This window comes from Meles meles, chromosome 5 (assembly GCF_922984935.1).
Source record: "Meles meles chromosome 5, mMelMel3.1 paternal haplotype, whole genome shotgun sequence".
In the NCBI taxonomy this organism is placed as follows: domain Eukaryota; kingdom Metazoa; phylum Chordata; class Mammalia; order Carnivora; family Mustelidae; genus Meles; species Meles meles.
The window spans coordinates 3,696,492-3,721,046 of record NC_060070.1 but is presented as its reverse complement, the minus strand read 5'-3'; the positions used below and the strand labels follow the sequence as shown (position 1 = coordinate 3,721,046).

The 24,555-nt window shown below is 47.8% G+C and overlaps 1 protein-coding gene across 2 annotated transcripts in view; it reads right to left on the bottom strand.

Annotated features, from left to right (window-relative positions):
- PDE10A (phosphodiesterase 10A) overlaps positions 1-24,555 on the bottom strand; it is a 573,461-nt gene that overhangs the window by 34,874 nt on the left and 514,032 nt on the right. For both annotated transcript variants that reach the window (XM_046006911.1, XM_046006910.1), the window contains 5 exons: positions 17,087-17,229; positions 14,779-14,862; positions 13,110-13,260; positions 8,748-8,903; positions 79-251 (listed from right to left, as the gene is read on the bottom strand). In XM_046006911.1, the coding sequence (XP_045862867.1) occupies positions 79-251; positions 8,748-8,903; positions 13,110-13,260; positions 14,779-14,862; positions 17,087-17,229 (707 nt within the window). The remainder of the gene's footprint in view (positions 1-78; positions 252-8,747; positions 8,904-13,109; positions 13,261-14,778; positions 14,863-17,086; positions 17,230-24,555) is intronic.

The window sequence follows — 24,555 nt, the reverse complement described above, 5'->3', positions numbered from 1 at the left end:
ACTACATTTCTGTTTTTAAGTATACGTTTATTCCAGACAATAGTTCCTAGGCTTCTAAACTTTAAAAAGGATCTTTACCTATGTGATTGATTATTAAGGTTTAGCGATCCGGTCTGGTACATCTCTTCCAACTGTTTCCTGTTTCCAAAGTACAGAGCAAGGTCTGTGGCAATGATGGCTTTGCGGATGATCTCAAGCACCTGTTCATACTCACTGGAGCTCAGGGTGGAGAAGATATTGTGCCCTTCCAGCTACGGAAAAAACACAAATAAACACCACCAATAACAAGCACAGGCTCTCACCTTCCGACATTTGCAGGGACTCAAGCAATACAGCCGACGGCATCCGGCCCACCAGTGACAGGTTTGGGGGAAACAGAAGAAGAGTTTGCAGTGATTAATGGAAACCAACGTGGCAGTTTCTCTTTAAGCTGCAACAGCGAAGCTACGCTTAACTGATCGTCTGCCACGGCGACATCACTTGCTGCCACAAAATCCCAGTTACTGAGGAATGCGGCCAGCATCTGGGTATTTCCAGGAAGCAATTCAAGAACTAGAAAATGTTAAAATATTTAAGACATTTCTTTTTCAGCTAATTTAAAACTTTAGCAATTTTTATATGAGACTGGAAATTAATGGATTAAGAAAACCATGGATCTCTTTGTCCACTTCAGCAAGTCAAATGAAGAGTAAACTACTTTCTCCATATCACAGAAGAAAATGTCCCACGACCTCAAAAGAAAGTTTAGTCAGGTATATTAAAGTTTCTCCACACAGGTAACCACCCTTTTCCAGAAAACACAAATCGCTGAGGTGCCAACACTGTAGGTCCGTCCTCTCTTCTTCTGTCCTCGCGGGACGGGGGAGCAGACCATCACCTGGACAAGACCAGAGCACGGGGCATTTGGACTCTGTCTCTTCAGAATTATTCTTTCGCATATGAATCTGCTGAGAACTTTTTACAGTTACTGAGACTCTCAAGTTTTTATTTGTAACTGAGATAAACATGGGTTGTTTTTGTTCAAACAAAAAAGACTGAAATAAAGAGACACTCTATTTGTGGGCTCTTCAATTACTGTAAAATTATTCATTATTAGTCAGCATAGTCGTACTCTAATTGATTTTCACTTGCTCTAAGCTATATTTATTGACTGACGAAATGCATTAAAAATTTGAAATTATTAAAATACACATTAAAAAATCAGACATCTCACTAGGATACTGCCCCCTTCCTATTACTCTGAAAAGGTTGTTCACGTGCCATTTTCAATCATCAGAATCTTTATTACCTACTCTTAAGGTTTAATAAATATTTAAGTTATCCTATGATAAATATAGCAAATGGCGTTGGTTCTAGCTGGTTATTTTCCTGACAGTAATAACAGGAAGGCCTTACATTTGTAGGATGCTCTAAATTGACAACACATTTTCAAACACATGATTTCACTTTCAAATTAAAAAATTTAAATAACTCTTTGATGTCTAATTGAAATGAAGTTATTTGCTGAAGCATCAACATTTTTCTTTGAAAGCAGCTGCAGTGCTTACAGAAACTGGTCAATTTTAGTGACGTAATCTCATCGGAAGCAGCTTTCGCGGGGACGAGGGGGCCAGAGGGTCGACGTAATGACAGACTCCAGCTCAACACACGGAAGAAGCCCTGACGCTCAGCTACCCTGGGGACAGAACGGGGACGGCGCAGGACGTGCTGTGGGTGGAGGGGTCAGGCACAGGCCGGTTCGTAACTGAGGGGACAGGGAGGGGACTGAAGCTCTGGGGAGGTGGCTGAAATCAACTCTCCAAAATTTTAGTGCAGGCAGATAAAAGAAAACGTTTTTTTCTCTGACTCCTGCTATGTAATCTGCTTTGCTTTCATTTGATCCTAACTCAAGTATCGCGGCAGTCTCAGTTTTAACGCTAATGCCTCGTCACCTGCGCTCCCAAATCATGAACGCGCTTCGCACAGGCAGGTCTGGTGGGTGCTCCCGCACACATCGGCTCCGGGCGGGTTGTCTGAAGAGCAATCACATGTGACACGTGTTTTTATGCCTTATGCTATCACTAATAAACCAGTAGATTACAGTGTGTAAAATGTTCTATCAAACTGTTGAAAAAATTCAAAAAAATCTCTCTAAATAGGAACTTCTTGGCCTGGGTTCTAGAATTCTCTCCGGGACCACAGAGTTATAAACTCCCTGCACCTATCTATCTATCTATCATCTATCGATCATCGATCATCTATCTACCCCATCATCTATCTGTCATCTCTCTACATAGTATGTGGTGAGTGTGTCATCCACAAGCACACTCCTCTATCAGGTTCTCAGAAGTACCCACGATCTATGGCAAATGGAGACCCTTGTTAAAGGATCTGTATATGGTGTTGGTTACTTCGGATTTACTAATTCCTTTATTACTTTCCCTTTTACAAATTTTTCTTTAAATTCTCGTTAGTCAACATACGGTGCAGCACTGATCTCGGGTACTTTTCGATACTAAAGACCACGAGGCAGAGTTCAGCAGAGGACCTTCGTGCGGGAAGGTCACACCACGAGCCTTCTACTGCCTCCCACGGTACTCTGCAAGGCCACAGGCAGCAAAGGAGCACACGACCTGTCTTCAAGAGCAAGTGCCTGTCTTGCAGCACTTCGCTCCTACCACAGGAAAATAAGGGAGATATAGCAACCAACCACAGCAGAGAAACGGCTTAAAATCTTTAAAAATCTCCAATTTCACATTACGGAAACCTCGTAACATAATACTTTTATATACCAACTCGTGAGTTTATTATAGTTCATGTCCCAGGTCATAGTGCTTGAAGTTTGTTACGTCAAGGCAGGTCATCCTATTCTGTATCCATCAGGCATAAACTAACCCGTATTTTATACGAGGGAAGTTCCTAAAATCCAAAGACGGGTGAACCGCACACAGTCCTCAGGCCTGGGAGAGCGTTCGTGGGCTCTGCTGCAGGTGCTCTAAGCAGTCGAGGTCTGGGAGCTACTGGAGAACCCACGTGATGCCGGGATCAGCCCCGTGCCCGTAGCCCCCTGCGACCCACTCCCCGGGTGGTGGTCTGTCGGTCCCTCCAGCTCTTAGACAGGGCAAGCCCGGGTTCTCAGCTGTCCACTGCACTGCTGGAACGTGTCTGCCTGTGTCTTGCCCATCGCGAGATGAAGAACGTGTGTCTTTACTGACCTGGCTGATATTTAGTGTGAATGTTTCACTTTGTGTAAGGATGTTTGGAGGACGGTAGCTACTCTGCGCATGGCCCCGACAACGTGAGTGCCCTGGGAGGGGTCCACAGCTGAGAGGGGAGAAGTGCAGAAGCGCACGATAGAACGCATGGAGCGGTCCCCGGGACGAGCTCAGCCAATGGCTCCAGAAGAGCACGGGCAGGGCCCTGGATTCTGCAGGACAAGGAGGGGCCACAAGAGACCACATGGGCTCAGTGGGAGCCACAGCATTTCAGTACGGCTCAAGCACATTGTCCCCGTGGAGAAATGGTGACACAGTGAGAGAGTTCATAGGCCTGGTGTCAGAACTGGAATGGTCACTGGAAGGTAACGAGGGACAGTCACTCCAGCAACAACGTAACATGGGCTGCAGGGAGGTTAGGACTGAAGCAGAAGGACACTCTGTCCATCTTTCCTTAGCAAACTTTTAAAATATTATTATTAATCATGCAGACAGGCGGGAACAGTGGCTTGTCAGCAGCTCTAAGAAGTAATGAAAATGTCACAGGATCCCAAAATGCTGGTATAAAGACAATTCTCTTAACATCTAAACATATTTCAAAAGCACCAGCCAATTCGAGATTGATGGAATATTGAGAAAATTTTCTTAATAACAAGAAAGATTATTCCTAATTGGTCTGTTTTTTAAAATCGTGACTTGTGAGTACTTCACATGGGATAGTCACAGAAGGCTAAACACAGAGAAAGGGTGGCTGCGATACTCAGAGCGCTCACTGACATTTCATGAGGCAAGAGAACGAGCGGATTTAATACTCCAACAGCAACTGTTCTACCACAATCACTGAAACATGCGGGTCAGAAGACAAAGCTCACGTGCCTTCCTGAAAGCGACTGTCCACACAAAATTGTCTTCTTACTTGAAGGCATTCGTTTTGTTTCAGTACCAACCCACGCTTTGTCCTAAGGAGACTCACTGACGCCCTCTCCCTTGAATAAACTCGGCGGCTTTCCATCTCTGACTAGCACTCCCTGTTTTGTGTCCCCTGAACTCTCTCACATCCATATTTCATACCTTCATGTGACCACCGCCATCCACGTCAGGAGACCCAGTGATGGGTGGGCAGGGACAGGGACAAATGATCTGCTGTGACTGTCCTCACTGGCCGTATCATTCAGAGTAGCGACAAGCTAGGCTCGTCAACAGAAAATTTCAATACAATGTGAAAACACTGTGACGGGCGTCTGCTTGCCGGCTCAGAGGCCATGTAAAGCGGCACATGGCTGTGCTCCAACCGTGTCGGGAAGAATGACATAATTCTACCGGAGGTGGTAGTACCCGAGCGGAGCCTTGGAGATAAGAAGTTGCCTCAAAAAGACAGTGGAGGATTACAAGGGAGGACACAGGCAATGCCGCAGAAGAAAGAAACACTCTGCAACTGAGAAGCGCAGTAGATACCGTGCTACTAGACCACCCATGGGCCATTCACTAAAACCTTGAATATCAGTCTAGAAATGGCATTTATTGGGGCACTTGGGTGGCTCAGTCGGTTAAGCATCTGCCTTCACCTCAGGTCATGATCCCAGGGTCCTGGGATCGAGCCCCGCATCGGGCTCTCTGCTCAGCGGGGACCCTGCTTCTCCCTCTGCCGCTCCCCTGCTCATGATCTCCTCTTTCCCGAATAAATAAATAAAATCTTTAAAAAATTAAATTTATTCTTGATCCCTCCCCCCCCAGGACCCACTGATGACTTTTAAACAGGAGAATAACACGATCAGACATGTCTGGAAGATGGAGGTGAGGGAGGCAAGCTTGGGGAAATGGTGGTCGGTGAGGGAATAAAGGAAGATAACAGATGACGAAGGCTGAATGCGGGATGTCAGAGAAGCAAGGTCACTGGCGGGCGTGCGGGAGGCTGCAGGAGTCTGAAGGGCCGGCTCAGCAGGTGGCAGGAGCCCCCTGTGTCTGGAAAGCCAAGGGCCCCGATCACCAGGAAACCAGTCCTGAAGTCCTGACGTTAAGAGGTAATGGGCCACTCAGCAAAAACGAGAACACTGCGCTGCCTTCATCCACAACTCAACCTCCTCCACCGCCCGCGCGGAAGGGACGCCCCCTGCGTCTTTCTCACTGAGACGAGAGTGAAAGCCAGCCAGGACCAAATACACACGCCTCCTTCTGTCTGTAAGCGATGACGTGTTTGTGGTTAGACTGACACTAGCTTTTTAGATGTATTTTCTGTCTGTTTGTTGACGTGGCTGTGGTCAGCCAGGGGTGCGACAACGCTCCCTCCGGTTGCCCAGAGTATCCAGTAAGTAACAGTAGCAGCCACGCTCCGTCAGCACTGGGGTTAACAAAACTGATAAACTCTCTCTCTCACACATACACACACGCACAGCCTGGGGAAGGCCTGATGGGGAGGCGTCTCCAACCATATGCACCGAACCTTTCATCTTCCACCATGTTGCCAGAGGAAGGAGGGCTCCAGGTCCGCAAGCAGCTGCAGCCACAGTGACAAAGATCTGCAGAGATCGGGGAGCAACAGGCCAGATCCTTCCTGACAGTGAACAATGCAGGTAAACAGCTGTCAGAGGCATCCCTGTGCTGTAACGATACTCATTTTAGTGACTGGAAGTTGGACTTTTTACTACTACTCTAGACTATCACCTTAAATTGGTCAAGTCTGGAGTTGTCTCTCCCCCCCCCTCCAAGATTTTATCTATTTATTTGACAGACAGAGACAGCAAGAGAAGGAACACAAGCAGGGGCCGTGGAAGAGAAACAGGCTCCCCACTGAAGGCAGCCCAGGACCTTGGGATCATGACCTGAGCCAAAGGCAGACGCCCAACAACTGAGCCCCCAGGTGCCCCTAGAGTTATCTTGTTAAAAGCTAACATTGGCGGGCCTTGACACCCGGATGTGGGGGTGGGGAACGACAACTCTAAGGTCATGTCCCTGTGGTGGCTGGGAGATGGAGGCCACCCCAGAGGAGATGTATGATAATAAGCAAGTTCTGGTCACACTGAATGCGGAGTTCAGGTGTTTGGAAACAGAAGACCCCTGTGCCCTAGGCTGAGACACAGGTCTGAGAGCTGCGACGGTGACCAGGGGGACAGCAGAGAGCAGCCTGGCGGAGCACCGAGATGAGCAGCGCGACGGCAGGGATCGGGCTCTGCTGTGACTACACCCCTTGGGCCTAAAATGGGTGTGGGCAGCTGGGAGGAGCTCACAAATGTTTGCTACTAAAATGAAATTCAATGGGCAGTTCGAGATGGATCTGGGAAGAAATACTCCAGGAAGGATCATGAGCACATGCCAAACCAGCAGAGAACACAGCAGTTTCCAGAAGGAGGAGGAAACCTTTCCTGAATCCTCCTGCCACGGTGATGGGCCATCTGTCACGATCCTGACACATCTCTCCCTGTCCCGACCCATACAGGAAGCTTTAGGTCAGTTCAGTATATGGGTTCAGTTTTTAAAGAGTAGCATTTTGGGGCACCTGGGTGGCTCAGTGGGTTAAAGCCTCTGCCTTCGGCTCAGGTCATGATTCCAGGGTCTTGGGATCGAGCCCCGCATCGGGCTCTCTGCTCAGCAGGGAGCCTGCTTCCTCCTCTCTCTCTCTGCCTGCCTCTCTGCCTACTTGTGATCTGTCAAATAAATAAATAAAATCTTTAAAAAAATAAAGAGTAGCCTTTTCTCCTGGATCTACGGCAATGACCTTTGCTTCTTTCCAGCTCCTCCTCCTTGTGATCCTGAGGCAGACTGTAAGCTCGCTGAGTAATGATCTTCTCTAGAACTGGAGAACAGATGCGCCGGTACCGTGGCCTCCCCATCGATGGAAACCCCATCTCCAACCCTTGGAATCTGATGATTCTTCAACACCTTCTCACCTATAGCTGAGCTGAAGTGCCTGAGCTGAAGTTACTGCCCTGGGTGCTGCCTTCCGTGTTCTGATCACTCTAGGAACACTGTGCCATGTCCTGGGCAGCCCCACACTGCTGAGGGCTTGCACAAAATGAGACAGACCCTTCTGAATCCCCACTGTGGAGGGCAGCAAATGGGGCAAGTGTCCCAGCACTGGCGTGGTCCAGGCCTCTCCGCACCTCCGTGGTGTAGTCACTGCTGTCCCGGGACCCAATTTTTGACTCTACCCAGCAGCAGGGTACTTTGTGCAATCCCTATTTCAAAACGAATCCCATTATGTTGAAAATAGGTTTTTCAAAGAAACCTTATAAAGGCTGTTACAATTATCTGCGGACTCCATCACTCTAATACTGCCACAGTCAAATGCATAAACTAGGACATGGGAGGCTACGGCAGGGAGTCTGCATTATCTAAACGCAGGCATCCTGACGTGAGACCAGAGCACATATGAAAACCGTCATGAAGTTCTAGGATACCCGTCATCTACACAAGGCACGTTTCTGTACACACACGCACACACGCGGGCACGGATACGTGCATACTCACACACATCTTTTATGCTGCTTACATTACTAGGTCGGCAGGTATGGTTGTTTCTACCTGCCCACACAGCATCTGTCACGTTACTGAAGACAGGATGGTGCTGAGGGAACATGGGAGCGCGACTGCCTGCGGCTCTCAGGGCGACGACCCGCGGCACACGCGTGGAATAAGCCGCCAGCCTCCGGGTACGGCCTGCGGGCCCTGCAGCGGTGCCCAGACAGGCACGTTTTGTGCGTCCCGAGAAGGTCTGGGCTGGGAGCTCTACCTGCCGACCCCGACAGCTGGGACGCAGATGACAAACGAGGCTGGTCGGGGAAGCTGAGGAGAGAAAACCGCAGTCTGGCCGGACGGCGACGGCGCCGGGCAGCAAACGGCCCCCGCACCGCAGCTCGCCCGCGGCCGGTCCCGCTGCAGGTGCCCCGGGCTGTGCCACAGCTGTCTGCACACATGTACCCCGCGGAGCCCGCGGCCGTCCCCGGAGGACCTACTGGGGCTGCGCGTCCTACGCTGGCGCTGACAGCGCGACGAGAACACAGAGTCCGCTCCCCTGAAGTGAAGCACGTTTAAGAGACCATCTAGGAGAGGGTCCAACCAGCACGAGGCAGGAGGCACCTGGTGAAGGTGGCCTTGAGGACGAACGTCTAGGGTGAAGACAGAGCATGTATACCAGCCAGTGAAGCGACGGCTGCCCGTGTCTAGATCAAGCACCACGAACAAACACAAGGAACCTAAAAGGACCTCAGTGCGCTTAAAACTCGATCTGCCTAACTCTGAAGATTTATTGTTCAATACGTTGGGTTTAAGAATATGAAAATCCATACAAGTTTATGATTTAGTATGTAAAATAAACTTTCCCTTAAGAGTATCACGTACTTAAAAATCAAAGCAATATATATATATATATATACACACACACACACACACACACACACACACACATATGTTCAAAATCTTCACCAAGGAGGCATCATCGGAAAATCCCACGACTATCTCACGGCCACTGCACACACAATGCTCTGCAATAACACGCAGCCGCTGTGCGTAGGAGGCCGCCCAACACCCCTCGTTCTGCACAGGCCCTCAGAAGCTCACCTGGAGGATGGACACGGTCTGGGAGAAGTGGTGCTGCTCCATGGTGGACGTGGAGTAGAGCGCCGCCAGGGGGTGATCGAACTTCTGCAGGTAGCTGTTACTGAAACCCCTGTGGTCCAGGTCATGACACAGACATGCGATCAGCAGTCCTTTGCGCTTCAAGAAAAAAGGACACAGTGCAGATGTTCAAAACCAAGCAGTGGGTGTGACACGATCTCAGCTTCTCACGCCGATCATACGGACTGGCTCCTGCCCTTGCAACAGCCCACATCCTTAGGAAGGTCTGAAATTCCAGATAATCTGGCTTCTTTTTAAACCTCTTTCTTTGTTTTTCTGGCTTATGAACTTGACAATGGAATTATTCTGGACTTTTCTGGCTCAACTTTGGGGAAAAGTACAGACGGTATCAAATTAACGCAAACGTCCCCAAGAATTACAGAGAAAGCAAATCTGCACGAGGAGAGGACGGTTACCGCCCTTCATTCAAAATCCATTCAGAGTTAAGTTTCAACAATGTGCTTGCTACTACAGAGAAATGAGGACTGAAAACAGGTCAGTCATGTAGCTCGTGACAAAATGGCAAAACTGTACAGAGAAAGAGCGAAAGCAGAGCTGGCGGGAGCAGGTGAAGCGTTCCAGCAAGCGGGGTGGGCCGCAGCAGGTGAAGGAGAGAAGCAGGAGGCCTGGGGCGGGGGGCGGGGGGGTGGGCTCCCGCTCCAGGGAAGTCTCCCCCAAGGGGTCAGAGGGGGATCGGAGGACGGCGGGGGCTGTGGCAGAGGACAGACGAGAATGGCAGAAAGGGGAGCTAACAATCTTTGAGGCCTTATTTTCTGTGGGAACCAGGGAAGGACTATGGGGTTTTTAGCAGAGCAGTGATATCATCGAACTTATATTTTTTTAAAAGATTACCCCGTGGGCAATTGTATTGAAAACAGACTCCAGGAGGGAAAACAGACTGGTGAGAAGGGTTTTGTCATAATTCAGGCAAAAGCTTAGACCAGAGGCAGCACTGGGGTCTCAGAAGACGTGATTGAATCGGGGTGAGTTTGGGGCGCCTGGGGGGCTCAGTGGGTTAAGCCTCTGCCTTCGGTTCAGGTCATGATCTCAGGGTCCTGGGATCGAGTCCCGCATCGGGCTCTTTGCTCAGCAGGGAGCCTGCTTCCTCCTCTCTCTCTGCCTGCCTCCCTGCCTACTTGTGATCTCACTCTGGTCAAATAAATAAAATCTTTAAAAAAAAATAAAAAAAAATAAATCGGGGTGAGTTTTACAGGCAGGACAGCAGGATTTTCGGACGGTCTGGGTGTGAGCCAAAGGGAGAGCAGGGGAGGGGAGGGAAGACAGGAGTCAAGAATGACCGCAAGGTGTTTCACCTTGGCAAGTGCAGGACTGTCACCAACTGACATGGGGACAGTTACGGGTGAAGGAGGTTGGAAGGAAAGGCTCAGGGGTTCAGTTTCAGACTGAGGAACTTCAGGGGAGATTCTGAGCTGACAGTGGTCTATTTTAGTCTAACCTTCTGGGGTTGGGGGGAGGCAGGTCTCAGCTGGAGAAAGAGGGTGTCCATGTATATGGTGTTTTGGGCCACCAGACTGGCTGGGCCACCAAAGTTGCTGTTCGGGGTTGAAGGCGGCCAGAGGTCTGAGCCCTCAAGTATCCCAACTTTCAGAAGTTTGAGGGAAGAAAAAATAGCAAAAACCCTCCCAGGCAACCCCCAAACCTATGTGAGCAGAAGAAACCAACAGTGTTGGGGATCCTGGAGCCACAGGGAGACAGTGACTCAAGGAGCTGAAATGCAAGCGCTGACCCTCAATATTGGCGCGTTTTGAACAGGGCACTGGGAACCCGGCCCAGGGCATTTTCGGGGGGTGGGTGTGGCAGAAGCCTGGTCCCAGAAGGTTTCAGAAGAAAAGGGGAAAGGAGTGGGAGCCAGCCAGTAAGGCAGCTCTTCCGTGGGTCTGAGGCAAGGGAGGCCGGAGAAGTTGGGAGAGAACGCAGTGCAGAGGCGGATCCAGGGGGTGTGTTATGAGGGAGGGACAACAGGGTGCGCGGAGAAAACACGCAAGGGAGGAGAGGGAGGGGAGAATCGCTAGAGCAGGTCCTCGGAGGGGTAGAGGCGGTGCACAAGGTCAGGAGGAGAGGCCGGCTCTGGAGGGGAGCCTGGCAAGGTTGTGGTGAGTGTGTGGAGTCAGAGCCCGCAGGGGGGGACGCTGACAGGCAGGGTGGGGTCTGCGGAAGGCACACAGGTTGAACTGATGCCTCCCTCCCCGCTGCTCCTTTCTGGTCGTCACTGAGCAGACCTCGTTTCTGCTGCAAGCCTGCCGACCACTGGCACCCGTCACCTGCCGGTGTTTGCACGGGAGCGGTCCTGCAGGCTCTGAGCACACCTGAATTAGCTACGTTCTGAGTGTGCTGTGGGTTTGGGGTTGTTCCCAAATTTTCTGCTGTTGTCAACCACGATGAATCTGGTAAGAAATTTCAAGGTTTTTTGTTTGTTTTTGTTTGGTTGTTTTTTTAAAGATTTTATTTATTTGTCAGAGAGAGAGATCACAAGTAAGCTCACAAGTAGGCCGACAGGCAAACAGAGAGAGGGAGAAGGAAACAGGCTCCCTGCTGAGCAGAGAGCCCAATGTGGGGCTCGATCCCAGGACCCTGAGATCATGACCTGAGCCAAAGGCAGAGGCTTTAACCCACTGAGCCACCCAGGTGCCCAGAAATTTCAAGGTTTTAAAATCTTGTGCAATAGGTAAAAGCTATTATGTGCATTTTCCCACTCTTTTACCTATTTTATTTTTATTGCCATAAAGTTCAACTGTTTGATTAAAAGTATGCCAGAATCAAGCATGTGAAAATAATTTACAAAGTGAAGAATTATCTTTAACATACTCATTTAGCAAGATCAAATGCTAATTTTTTTCAAAAGAGAGAGAGAGAGAGACACAAGAGAGAGCACACGTGGGGGTGGGGTAGAGGGAGAGGGAGAGAAGCAGATTCCCCGCTGCACAGGGAGCCCAACGCTGGGCTGGATCCCAGGACCCTGAGATCATGACCTGAGCCGAAGGCAGACGCTTAACCTCCTGAGCCACCCAGGTGTCCCTAAAATGATAGTTTCTAATAGCTCCATCAGAGATTAAATATCCTTTTTAAAAAATATATTTTAAATTTTTACACACGTTATTTTGGGATTATTTTTAGCCAAAAGAACTTGACTTTTTGTGAAAACATGATGATATCATTCTAAAGATGAATTAGGAACTTAAATGAGTTAATCTGTAGCTGCAAATTTTCTCCCTTATCTTAAAATTTTCCATTTTTGAATGTATATTTCAAGGTAATTTGGAAGAATGGTTTCCACGGTTGTCAAAGTCACAGGCTATCCTATGGCAAATAAGACAATGAGATTCCTTCCTTACAAGGAACTGAATGGAGAAAGTGCTGAATGTCTTAGAAATACGGGATTCAATGAAATGGAAAATCAGAATAATTTATATGAAAAAAGAACACATTTCATCTGTTCTTGGTAATACATCGTAAGTTGTCTGGCTGACTAAGCCCCACCAAGAGATTACTAAGAAAAGAAGGAAACATTCTGACTCTTTAAAATAGCACCCCCCGCCCCCCCGCCCACAATGCACCTTCCAAGCTCCCTGCCCAGATTGTGAATTTGGTCTGGCGGGATAGAAGAGGTACAGGCCCGGCCCTGCGAGGCGCTGGGTTCTACTGCAAACGTGCCCTTGGGAGAAGCACACGTTCATTGACTTGGGGATGAAGAAGCCCCTTCTCTGCACGGTCTGGGGCAGAGGACCAGTTTTATGGAGGAGAGGAGAGGGGACTCAACGCTGGGACCATGTCGGGGTGTGACATGCCTCGCAGCTGCATCGCCGAGTGCAGGGCTGGGCAGCGGAGCACGGATGGACTCGGCGGCCCCAATCGCTCAGCGTTACCAGCTCTGGGCAGGTCAAGTCAGGAAAGTCCGGGAAGCCTCACAGAGCCCACTTCCTCGTGGGACAGGGTATCCAGTATACGTTTATGTCTCGACCATATTTAATGATTCAGGGTCCTCGGTTCTCAACTCAGCAGGATACGCCTGCATTCCCCAGGGCACAGCGCAAGGAGAAAGACTTTGTTTACCTAACGAAGACTTCCAGAAGACATAACCAGGGAAGAGAGACCATTAAACTCGTGTTTCCTCAGTGGGGATTTCTGTACTGACATCTCTTGTGCAGAATAATACGACAAATCCACCGTGCTCCTGACCTGCCGTGGAGTCCCGCGTCACTCGCCCCCCCGGGACGGTGCTCTGACTCGCGTGTGGAAGCGCAGGCAGGCAGGTGCAACGGGAAGGGCAGGTGTGTGCGCACGCACCTCGAGGTCGGTGAAGAGCCCGTGGTTGTTCTGCAGGATGGCGTACATGCAGTGCGCCACTGTGACGGCGTGCTTCCAGTTGTGGTACGGCACCCGCCGGTAGTTCTTCTTCACCGACATGATAAAACGACACAGCTTCTCAAGCTCAAAGCTGCGTGGAGAAGAAAGTGCAGTGACAGGAACCGGGAATGAGTCGGGACGTTGGAGCGAGGGCTCTGGCTTCAACACAGACATCTGAGCCCACACGGACGCGCAGGCCGGGCCCCACTCCCCACCCCCGTCTCCTCATCCGCTGGGGGGGGGGGGCTCCTGCCGAGCCTCCGATCTGACACTCTAACTGGCCCCCCGGGGGCACACGCCAGAGCCAGCTCCCTGCAGTCCCTGCATCACCGTCCCCCCGGCAAGCGTTTCCCACACCCCACCGTGCTCAACAAACACTTCATCACCCTGTCCAAGGGCGTTTTGAGCTCATGTTTTCCAAAAAGCACACTGAGATTCATGAGCGGCAGTCTGGAGACCATGAGAATTCCCCGGGTGAGTGACCATCCTTTCCAAATGGACCCGGGGTACCACGGCACACTCAAACTATTAAGTGGCCAATGGCCACACCAAAAGCCTGACACAGGGCATAAAGCAGTACGACACGTTTCCAGTGTGCGACATTGCTACTCTGTTTTATTTCTACTCATCTGAGGTCCCCGCAGCTCTCTTGAGGAATTTAAGGCTGCTTAAAGCAAAAGTACATCAATATAAAACCGGGTTCTTTGAAATACTGAGGAGATGAGAGTTCATAAAACTTCTAAGATACACAACCTTTTTACTTCCCACCGAAAATTTTCATGTCCTTGAAATATAAGGTATGTTATTATAAGAATTCCGATTGGCCAAACTCCCGAAGGATATCCAGGAAATGAGTGGAATTCATTATCCTGTGCACGTCCTCGCAAAGGAGCAATTTGTGAAAGTGACTGACAGGTAAGAGAAGACACAGAACTCGAGAGCAAGGGAGCGACAGTTTAGTCCCAGAGCAACTAAGAGCCTCTATAACCACTTCATGATTAAATGAGAGGGAAAGGGAAAATGGAAATGATTCTTTGCATTTTCAGCATGTGTGCTGAAGCTGTAAAAAGGTACGTGGAAAGTCCTGAGAGGCCCCTAGGGCAGGCCGCAGGAGAGGGGAAGGACCCACAGGGGAAGGCAGCCACAGTCGAGTTCCCAGTGATGCGCTCGGCGTGGAATCAGGAGACCTGCTTCCTTCACACCTGTCCTATGGAGGCTGACAGCTGATCCTAAATTCAGTGCATGTTTGCCAAAACACACCTTCACACAGTACATGATTCTGTGGAGCAACAATCCCTACCTTTCTCCATTACACAGCCTACGGCAATTTCCACCTGTGTTTCTAGCATCACCCGGCAGACACATGGTTGGTCGCCAAGGGACAGCCACCCCAGCAAAGAGCTTGGTGGGCTGAAGGGGAACCCAAGAAGGCCATTGATCTGCCCAACAATCTCAGCCTTTTTCTATTTAGATATTTTGAAAAAAACTATTTATATATGGCCTATTTTCAGACAGTTATCAACCAAGAAAATGACAAGGCATTTAGGCAGGGGAGGAAGAGGAAGTGTCCCTCAACAGCTTCAGACTGAAGTTTTTACGTCGTTCATACCAGGACGTCCCGCAGGACCGATGGACCATGTACACAAAAATCCCAGGCCACATGTTTTCAAAAGGACCAATGTCAAAGTGGAATCTGAAACGAGAAGAACACGAGGTTGGTTAGCAAGCATAATCAGGATAAACATAAAAACAAAGTAATTTAACTTTTTGTCGATTAAGAAACTAAAACAAAAAAAACAAAAAACAAAACAAACGAAAAAAACACAACACACTGGGAGTTCAGCCTTCCCTTTCCCTGTCTTCTCAGTCACATCTTTGTTGTATTTAAATGTTTCCAAGAGGAAATTCCACATGTTCCCTAAGGAACTCAGCCCAATATTCAAGCCATTGCTTAACTTTCTATTGAACAATCTGTAACAAATGACGCTGTAGTTGTTATCAAAGCAATGAAAGAGTACCAAAGAATTGTGTTATGAATCCTACACATTTTACACAACTCATAGACCCAGGGGAGGAGAGTGCGGTACGGGACACAGAATTTTTTTAGAGTTAAAAATTACTCTATCTCCTAAGGAAAAACTTCACAAAGACAAACATCCAATGTTATTACCTATTTTTCATTCGCTAATTTAATTACTAACATTTAACCCAAATACACACAATGGTAAAATATTAAAAGAAACCATGTTCTTCTAGTTATCCTTCTGACACAAAATGTGTGAGTTTTCCACACCAAGCAATTCCCCAACCCTCTGCAGACACCAGCTGCAATTTGATTTACTTCTGACACTACCCACAGCCAGTGCAGACCACCCAGGTTAAGGGCTCAGTCCCACGAGACTGCTCCCCCCATCCCCCACCTCTAGATGCCAATCAGATGTCCTGGCCACCCATGCTTCTGACCACCGGCTATGAATCAGAGGTTTCCACCAACCCCATCTCGGGTTTAAAATGCACTGGAATGGCTCACAGAACTCAGGGAAACACTTTACTTACTTTTGCTGGTTTATTATTAGGGATAAAACTCAAGAGGCAAATGGAAGAGACACAAGGGCAAGCCGTGTGGGAAGAAGGGGTGAGGAGCTTTCACGCTTCTACAGGGGCACCACTCTCCCAGCACCCACTGTGTTCGCCAACCTAAAAAAAGCTCTCCGAACCCCTTCTTTAGGGTGTTTGGAGGTTCCACTGTATAGCAACATTTGATTAAATCACTGGCAACTGGTGATTAACTCACTCCCCAGTCGCTGTCCCCTCCCAGGCAGTCTGAGGGTGGCTGAAAATTACAGCCCCCAAACCACATGGCTGCCTCCTTGGGCAGCCAGCCCCCATCCTCCTGTCGTCCTACAACAGCATAAACTCCAGTGTGGTTGAAAGAGGTTCATGATGAATGACATCTCTCATTCCAATCACTAAGGAAATGCAAAGGTTTTAGGAGCTGTGAGCCAGAAACTAGCTACAAAGACCAAATATACATATTTCTTATTATATCAAAATATATACTATATATAAACCAAAGATAAGCTGAAGTGAATAAAAACTCTTAAGAGTTTATCTGAGCCAAAATCCTCTCGAATAGGGCAGTGCCAACCATTAGCGTTCAGGAGCGCTCTGCGGAAGGAGCCAGAAGAGACCTGTGCGCACAGAGCAAAGACGGGCCGTCACCGACCCACTGCGGCTGCCAGGCCAGCCGCTGTCCGACCAGCGTGTCCCCAGTGCGTCTGTCACACAACCCTGGGGCATTTAGGGCTCCGACTTTGGTTTGCTCGTGCGGGCTCCTCCGGCATTAGAGTGGCCGCAGAGTGGCCGCCTCTGGTTAATTAACACTTCCGATTCTAAGGCAAATATCCGCTCTGGGCCATCCCTGCCGATCTTCCGTGTGGAGCTCAATAGTGCGCGGGCCTGCACTGAGGATGAACACGCAAACCGTCGCGGGTCCTACGACCGGGAGCTCGCATACGTGAGCACGGGGTTAGAAAACAAAGTGTGGAAGCTGCACTCACTATTTCTAAATTCTAAAATCCAGCTCGTAAGTTTAAGAATTCTATGGAAATGAAATCTCAGATGCCATGTTCAGCAGGAGGTGCCACAGAGATGGTGTAAAGAGGCAGCGGAGAACAAGGACAACTAACATTTAACGCGTTTCAAAATGGGGTTGAGATTGTTTTTAATGACGAAGACATGTGGCCCTCACGTCCACGCTCTCTCATGAGATGTGGCGTCCCGAGAAGGGACCATGGCCACACCGGCACCACACAGGTGACATGGTGCTCGCGACGCTCCCTCTGCGCCCCGGGCACCCCAGGCCGAACCCACTGAGGAAGCTGCCGGTGGGGAAACAGACAGGACGGGGCCCTCACAGTTCGATCTCCTTGCAGAGGCGCACGGGCAGGCTGAAGCGCATGAGGCCCTGCCACTCCTCGGCCGTGCAGATGCTGTGGTAGGACAGCTTCTCCATCGTCACCCGGTAAATGCACTCGGAATGGCGGATTCGGTGGTACATCTGCAAGGCACATCCGAACAAAAGGTAAGACGAAACGAGTGTTTGAAGTAGTTCTGTCGCTAAGAATCAGAACCAGGGCTGAGACCACTGCTGTTACCCATTAACTCTCACGACTCTGCGCTTCCATGTACCCTGAAGACGCCCCGACGGGCCGCTGAAGTTACAAAACACGTAAGATAAAAACAAACACGGCATCTCCCTTCTGAAAGACTCATCACTTCTGCATCCAGACCACCGTCTCTGGACGGTGAGGTTCCTTGTCTCTATCCACACACCCCTCCTGCTTAGACCCCCGGCCCCCGGAACCGTGAGAAGTCCGGGTCTGCCGCTTCTAGACCACGTGGTCTGTGGTGTTCTGTTCCCGCAGCCCAAACCCACAGAGAAAATTAACATTTTTTTCCTATGTCTCTTTTTAAAAGTATTTATCTTAGTTCTTGGTGATGTCAAAGTCCTTTAGTCCAGAGAATCTCAACAACGTTTGACTTCCTCAGTAAAAGAACCCGGGAGAGGCATGCCCAGTAAATGAACTGTCCTTTAGCAACTACACGCACGCACGTGCCCTGTGCAGATCCACTGTTTGTATGAAAACAGAAATAGAAAAAGATAGAAATACAAAATACTTACTTTTAATATATTATTACTGAGTAAGATTCTTTTTATTCTTTTTTTTTTTTAAGATTTTATTTATTTATTTGACAGATAGAAATCACAAGTAGGGAGAGAGGCAGGCATACAGAGAGAGAGAGGAGGAAGCAGGCTCCCTGCCAAGCAGAGAGCCCGATGCGGGGCTCGATCCCAGGACCCCGGGACCATGACCTGAGCCGAAGGCAGAGGCTTTAACCCACTGAGCCACCCAGGCGCCCCAGATTCTCTTTATTCTTATTTGACAATTACCTATTTTATAATTAAAGCACTAATTAAGTATGTTATCAACTGTCAAGTTTTTTCTTTAGTAATCTGTGAGATGGCAATGTTAAGGTCTGGGTTCAGTCTGATTTATTTCAATCTGATTTATTTCAATACCTAGAGATTTTCTGTTATACTATTGGAGAAAGACATGCCAAAAAGAATGCGGATCCAAATGGAATACAGGGCTGGTTATTCTTACGCATCACACTTAGAGTGTCGTTCCGTAGCCGCTAACATTTCTGGCTTAAATTCACATAACTTTGCATTTCCCCTGAGAACCGTCAAGCGAGTTGGGCATCATCCACCAGGTTTGAAACCAATGAGACTTCATGAAACTCTTCATGGGGAAGACTTTAGCAAGGTAAAACTGTTTCATAAAGTAAAGCCATAAAAAACATTCCATTTTAGAGGAAGAAAGAGGTAAAAGGGAATACAGAACAATGGGACAAACAGAAAACAAGATGGCGGATTTGTACTTAAACATAAGACGCAACAGTGGAAACATCCTGGTTAAAGACTGACTGACGGGATAAAAAAGCAAGACCCAGCTTGTGCTGCTCACGAGAATCCTAAATGAAACAAGATGAAAGCAGAGAGGGAGACAGACCGTAAGAGAATTTCAATCTCAGGAAATAAACTGAGGGTTGCTGAAGGGGAGGGGGAGGGGAGGGATGGGGTGGCTGGGGGATGGACGTGGGGGAGGGTATGTGCTATGGTGGGAAAAAATAAACAAATTTAAAAAAAATTGAAGACCTAAATAAGGTAAAATGATGGAAAGGACACACCACTTAACACCAGTCAGAAGAAAGCCGGAGTGGCTGGATTAATTCCAGAGAAAGTAGACTCCAGAGCAAAGACTGTTACCAGGGATAACGAAGGATTATTTCAAACGATAAAGGAGTGCACATGTCAAGAGGACCCTGGGGTCCCAAACATCAGCTGGTTTTCAACAGAAGTGTACAGGCAAGAGGGCGGAGGAAGGACAGCAAGTGTAACAAACAGTGCTGGACCAACTGACACTCACGTGCAAATAAATAGATGCAAGATGAGCCTTGCCTGGAACCATATGCAAAACTTTACTCAAAATGGATCACAGACTAAAATGTAAAACCTCCACTTCTAGAAGAAAACACAGGAGAAAATCATTGTGACCTTAGGTTAGCCAAATAGATCTCTGATACAATGCTAACAGCATGATCGTGAAAAGAATTAAAACTAGGGCTACCCCGTGACCCTGCAACTGCACTACTGGGTATTTGCCCCAAAGATACAGACGTAGTGAAAAGAAGGGCCATCTGTACCCCAATGTTCATAGCAGCAATGGCCACAGTCGCCAAACTGTGGAAAGAGCTGAGATGGCCTTCAATGGACAAATGGATAAGGAAGATGTGGTCCATATACACGATGGAGTATTATGCCTCCATCAGAAAGGATGAATACCCAACTTCTGTAGCAACATGGACGGGACTGGAGGAGATTATGCTGAGTGAAATAAGTCAAGCAGAGAGAGTCAAGTATCATATGGTCTCCCTTATTTGTGGAGCATAACAAATAACATGGAGGACATGGGGAGACGGAGAGGAGAATGGAGTTGAGGGAAATTGGAAGGGGAGGTGAACCATGAGAGACTATGGACTCTGAAAAACAACCCGAGGGTTTTGAAGGGGAGGACGGTGTGGGGTCCGGGGAGCCTGGTGCTGATTATTAAGGAGGGTATGGACTGCAGGGAGCACTGGGTGTGGTGCATAAACAATGAATTTTGGAACACTAAAAAGAAATAAAATAAAATAGAAAAAAAATCCCAATTAGACTTCTTCAAGATTAATAACTGCTCTTAGAAAGAAACTATTAAGAGAATGACAAGCCAAGCCAAACACTGGGAACAAATATTTGCAATAACTTATCTGATAAATACCTTGTGTCTAGAACATATGAAGGACTATTAAAACTCAGTAAGAAACAAACAGTTGCAAACAAAAAAGAGCATTTCGAGAAGACACTTTACCAAAGAAGACAGAGACGGCAAATGCGGAGGAACCAGAACCCACACGGGGATGCTGGGATGTACCAGGGGCTCAGCTGCTTTGCAGAACAGTTTGGCAGCCTTCTAAACACCCTCCTCGCACCTGACCAGCCAGTCCACGTCCAGGCATTTACTCAATGGAAACGAGAGTCACACTTACAAACACTCGTACACAGATGCTCACTGCAGCCTTATTTGTAATAGCCAAAACCTAGAAATGACTCGGATGCCCATCAACAGGTGACTGAGTAGTTACAGCATCTCTACTCAACGGAATAGTCAGTAATCAAAAGGAATGAACTATTCATACATGCGATGCCATCAGTGAATCTCGAAATAGCTGTGCCGAGTGAAAGAACCCAAGACAAAAAGGAATACTGATTTTAGGATTCCATTTATATAAAATAACTCCAGAAAAATGCAAAGTAATTTACTATGGCGACAAAAAGCAGATCAGTGGTTACCCGAAACGGGGGGTGGGGGTAAAGATGGGAAGGGTCATGAGGGAGGTTTCCAGGGCACCCAGAAACACGTGACACAGTGGATGTGTCGGGACTTGACGGCAGTGACGGTTCCTTGGGCTGTGTGTACAGGCACTTGTCACGCCGGACACTCTGGACACACGCAGTGTACCGCGTACTTATACACCTCAGGAAAGTGGCTTAGAAGTGCTGTCCCCAGTCTCTGTAAAGCCTGTGAACATGTGTATGTGGGAGTCACGTGACAATACGACGGTGACAGGAACACTCGCAGACATCTGTTTCCCACGTGCTCTCTTCGCAGGACGCGTTTACTTGGAAAAGCAGCTGTTGTCTTATTCAGTGTGAATGTGACTTGCAATGCCAAAGTCAGATTAAATACTGTTTATTTGAATCCATCTTCCAAATAATGAAATATTGACTGTACTTTGTCATCCTAAAAGATCGGCACACTTGGAGTATTTATGTTTTTGTGGAGTATTTATGTTATGTGTAGTAAGATATGAATTCAGCAACTGTTTCAAGTAGTTTGCCACACGCAGCAGATGCGTGGGGAGCACGATGGAAACAGAAGCCCACTTTAAACCACCTCGTAACTGAATTGTGGGCCAGCTGGTGCACAAGCCCCCGCCCGAACCCGGACCAGGCTACAAATGCAAATACAGAATTCCTCTCAACTAATTCATGACTTCCCCGGGATGTTATTTTTCTTGTTTAAATTTGGGTTTAGTTTGGTCTAAACATTTAATCATGTTTGCATCCAGGTTTTGTGATGCAACACCCAGCAGGTTAGAAGAGCTCGGGACCCTCGCAGCCAGCTCCTCTAGTGACACGGCTGAGTCAACTCAAGTTCACGGACAGTGACACAGGGACACCTAGACAGATTTTAAGAGGACCGACTTCTACTTCCTTAACTTTCACACATACCCTGACCTAAAAAATGACTTTTGTCGCTCTCCCTTTTTAAAATAACCCCTTCCTCAAACTGCTTAAACAAAAAACCTCTTGAAACATAGGAAAATATGAAATACGGTATTAATGAGGTCTAATAGCAGATTCTGAAGTTTTCATAAAATATCGATGGTGGTGAATCTAAATAAACCTTCAGCTGACAGATCATCTGAGATAAACTTTGATGATGGAGTTATCAGTACTTCTTGGCATCTTAGCTCAGGCAGAGTTTAAATTGAGAGAAATTGCTATAATAAAATTCTTTCTGCTATTTACTCACTAATGAAGGCAATCTTAGGGCTTCCTCAAAAATTCCTCGACGAGTAGAAATAAGTTGCTGAATAGTGGGAATCCAATTCCCCAGTGTCAAAGGACAAAGTTCTGAAGATGGAAGGGAGACAGCCAGAAGGACTTGTACAGGGTGAGACAGGATATATGTCCAGGGAAGAGGGGAGAGAATGATGGCAGAGGATTATGGAAAAGTCTCTTCCAAATAATGAGAAAAGGAGGGAAAGCGTTTCAGAGGAGAAACCTGGCAGACACCGCCTTGACCAAGTGACGAAGCCAACATCACCAGTGAAAGAATGTGTGTCTGCTAACGGGACTCGACGGGAACACACATTCCGCCATATTCCTGTCAAAATCACAACCTAACATAACCATGCGGAAGTACCAGACAAGTCCAAATTAAGAAGCGTTCTGTAAGATAACTGGCCTATGCACTTCAAAAATACTCAGGCCATGCAAGGCAAGGAGTAAGGAATGGTTCCAGATTAAAGGACACTAAGGAACTTCACAATTTAGCTAACAGTTCCTGGTGCCAGCCGGCTGAGTGATGTTCCCCCCAATTTTATGTTGAAACCTTGAAGCCCCAGTATCTCAGAATGGACACATTGGACACAGGGCCCTGAAGGAAGGAGTCGAGGTAAAATGGGGTCAGCAGGGTGAGCCCGCATCAGTGTGACAAGCGTCCTTCCAAGGAGGGGGTGAGGACACAGACACACACACAGGCAAGACCGTATGATGACACAGGGGGACAGAGGAAGGCCATCTACAGACCAAGGGAGAGGCCTCCGAAGAAACCAAACCCACGGCCATCTTGGACTGCGGCAAAATCACTTCTGTTCTCTAAGCGCCCGGTCTACGGGGCCGCTTTGGGCAGCCTCACGCACTAAGTCCCAGCATGAGCATGTGCACTCTTAAATTACGCAGCGGAGAGCAAGATGACGGCCTGTCTCTAGAACACACAAGCGAAGGACTCAGGGGTTATGAGAGCTTTTGTGTAAAACCTGCTCCCAGATGGCTCAGAGGAACACGGCGGCTGTGGGTGAGGTGGGAGAGACAGGAGGAGCAGCATCGGCCTAACAAGGGTAGCATTTCCATATCGGGGAGCGTGGGGGGAGGCTCTAAGGGAATCTTTGCATTATTTTTACAACTTTGCTTTCTGTCTGAAGTTCTTTCAAAACAGATGGTGTAAAAACTTACACTAAACTTAGTTTCATTCTAAAGTAGGTAAAATGCATGCACGGGTATATTAGCTTTTTATTTTAAGCCACAGACATCTCATTAGGATATAAGACATCCAATAATTTGTATTTTTTGTTTTTGATCATTACTCATCAAAATTTCCCAACATCGTTGCTTTGAGCACATGCATCCTAATCATAACACAAAATACACGACCATGAGGCAAATTTTTGATACTTAACTATTCATGTTTTAGATTATCTTAACTAATAAGACACTTTTAAGAATAAAGTACATTACATTAGATCAAATTTTGTGGGGTCACAGAGATACACGTTCAGAGAGAAGAAACAATGACGCTGTGATTTCCAGTTGCAAGAGCCCGCTGTTGTAGTCTTACACAGACTATACCGGCTCTCAAGCAGCTACAGTAGATTCCATTGGACACACTCAAAAATCGGTGAAAATCGATATTCAGGATATATTTGAAATTACATTCTGCGCAACTTTTAAACTAAATGATTATGTAAGCTGTCGATATTTTTATTTTGGGGAGAAACACAGGTACAGAGAATGTCTGAAGCAGAAAGCATCTGACAACTGCGTGAATGCGTTTCAGAGGAACCAAGCAGCAGGAAAGGGCCCCGGGGGAGCAGGGAGGTCCGCGGTGTCACAGCGGGAGGAGCGGCGAGCTCACCGAGCAGCGCCAGCCCAAATGCAACCCGTTAACCCTAGTCACCAGCGCTCCTGTTTGCCATTTTTGTTCCTAATCATCTCAGCTGCTTGCATAAGCTGTGTGGCTGCTCCTGTGGAACTTGAGGTTCTATTTCCAAAAAGGCCATTTTTCTATACTAGTAAGGTGTTAACTCCCATTTAGGGTGGTTTAGCTTTAAAAAAAAAAAAGGTGAATAAAATTATCCCTGACTTTTTAAAAAACATCAGTAACATCACTGAAGGATACTGGCGTATATGGAACACTGATGTTTCACGCAACTATTTAAAAGTGAGACCCTGTAAGACAAGTGGAACTTCACGTAGGACGCAGGGACCAGGACAGATGCGCCGTGAGGGTCAAGTGAGCGGACACCTACGGCGCGACCCGGGTGGTCTTCCCACAGGAGTCGTCGCTCGCTTTCATACAAGGCTCTCAGACAGACGACATATGACAAACATAGGGGTTTAGGTCCCATTTACCTGACTCACTTCAGTAGACACCATGAGACATAAACCTTCTGCTCGAACACTTTACCTTTATATTAACTTATTTTTCTTTTTAACAAATTCACATCTTGAAACAAACGCTAAAATATTGGACTTTTTTTCCCCAAGCATTTTAAGACATTTCCTAAAATATGTAGAACGAGGAGTCACCGTTTCTCACGTATGAAGGAAATACTGAGAAAACCAAACGAGACAGCAAAACAAAACCCGATCCTTTCCCCTACTTGATTTAAGCAGTCTTAACGCTGACACCGAGGGTTTGAAAAGCCCTTTAAG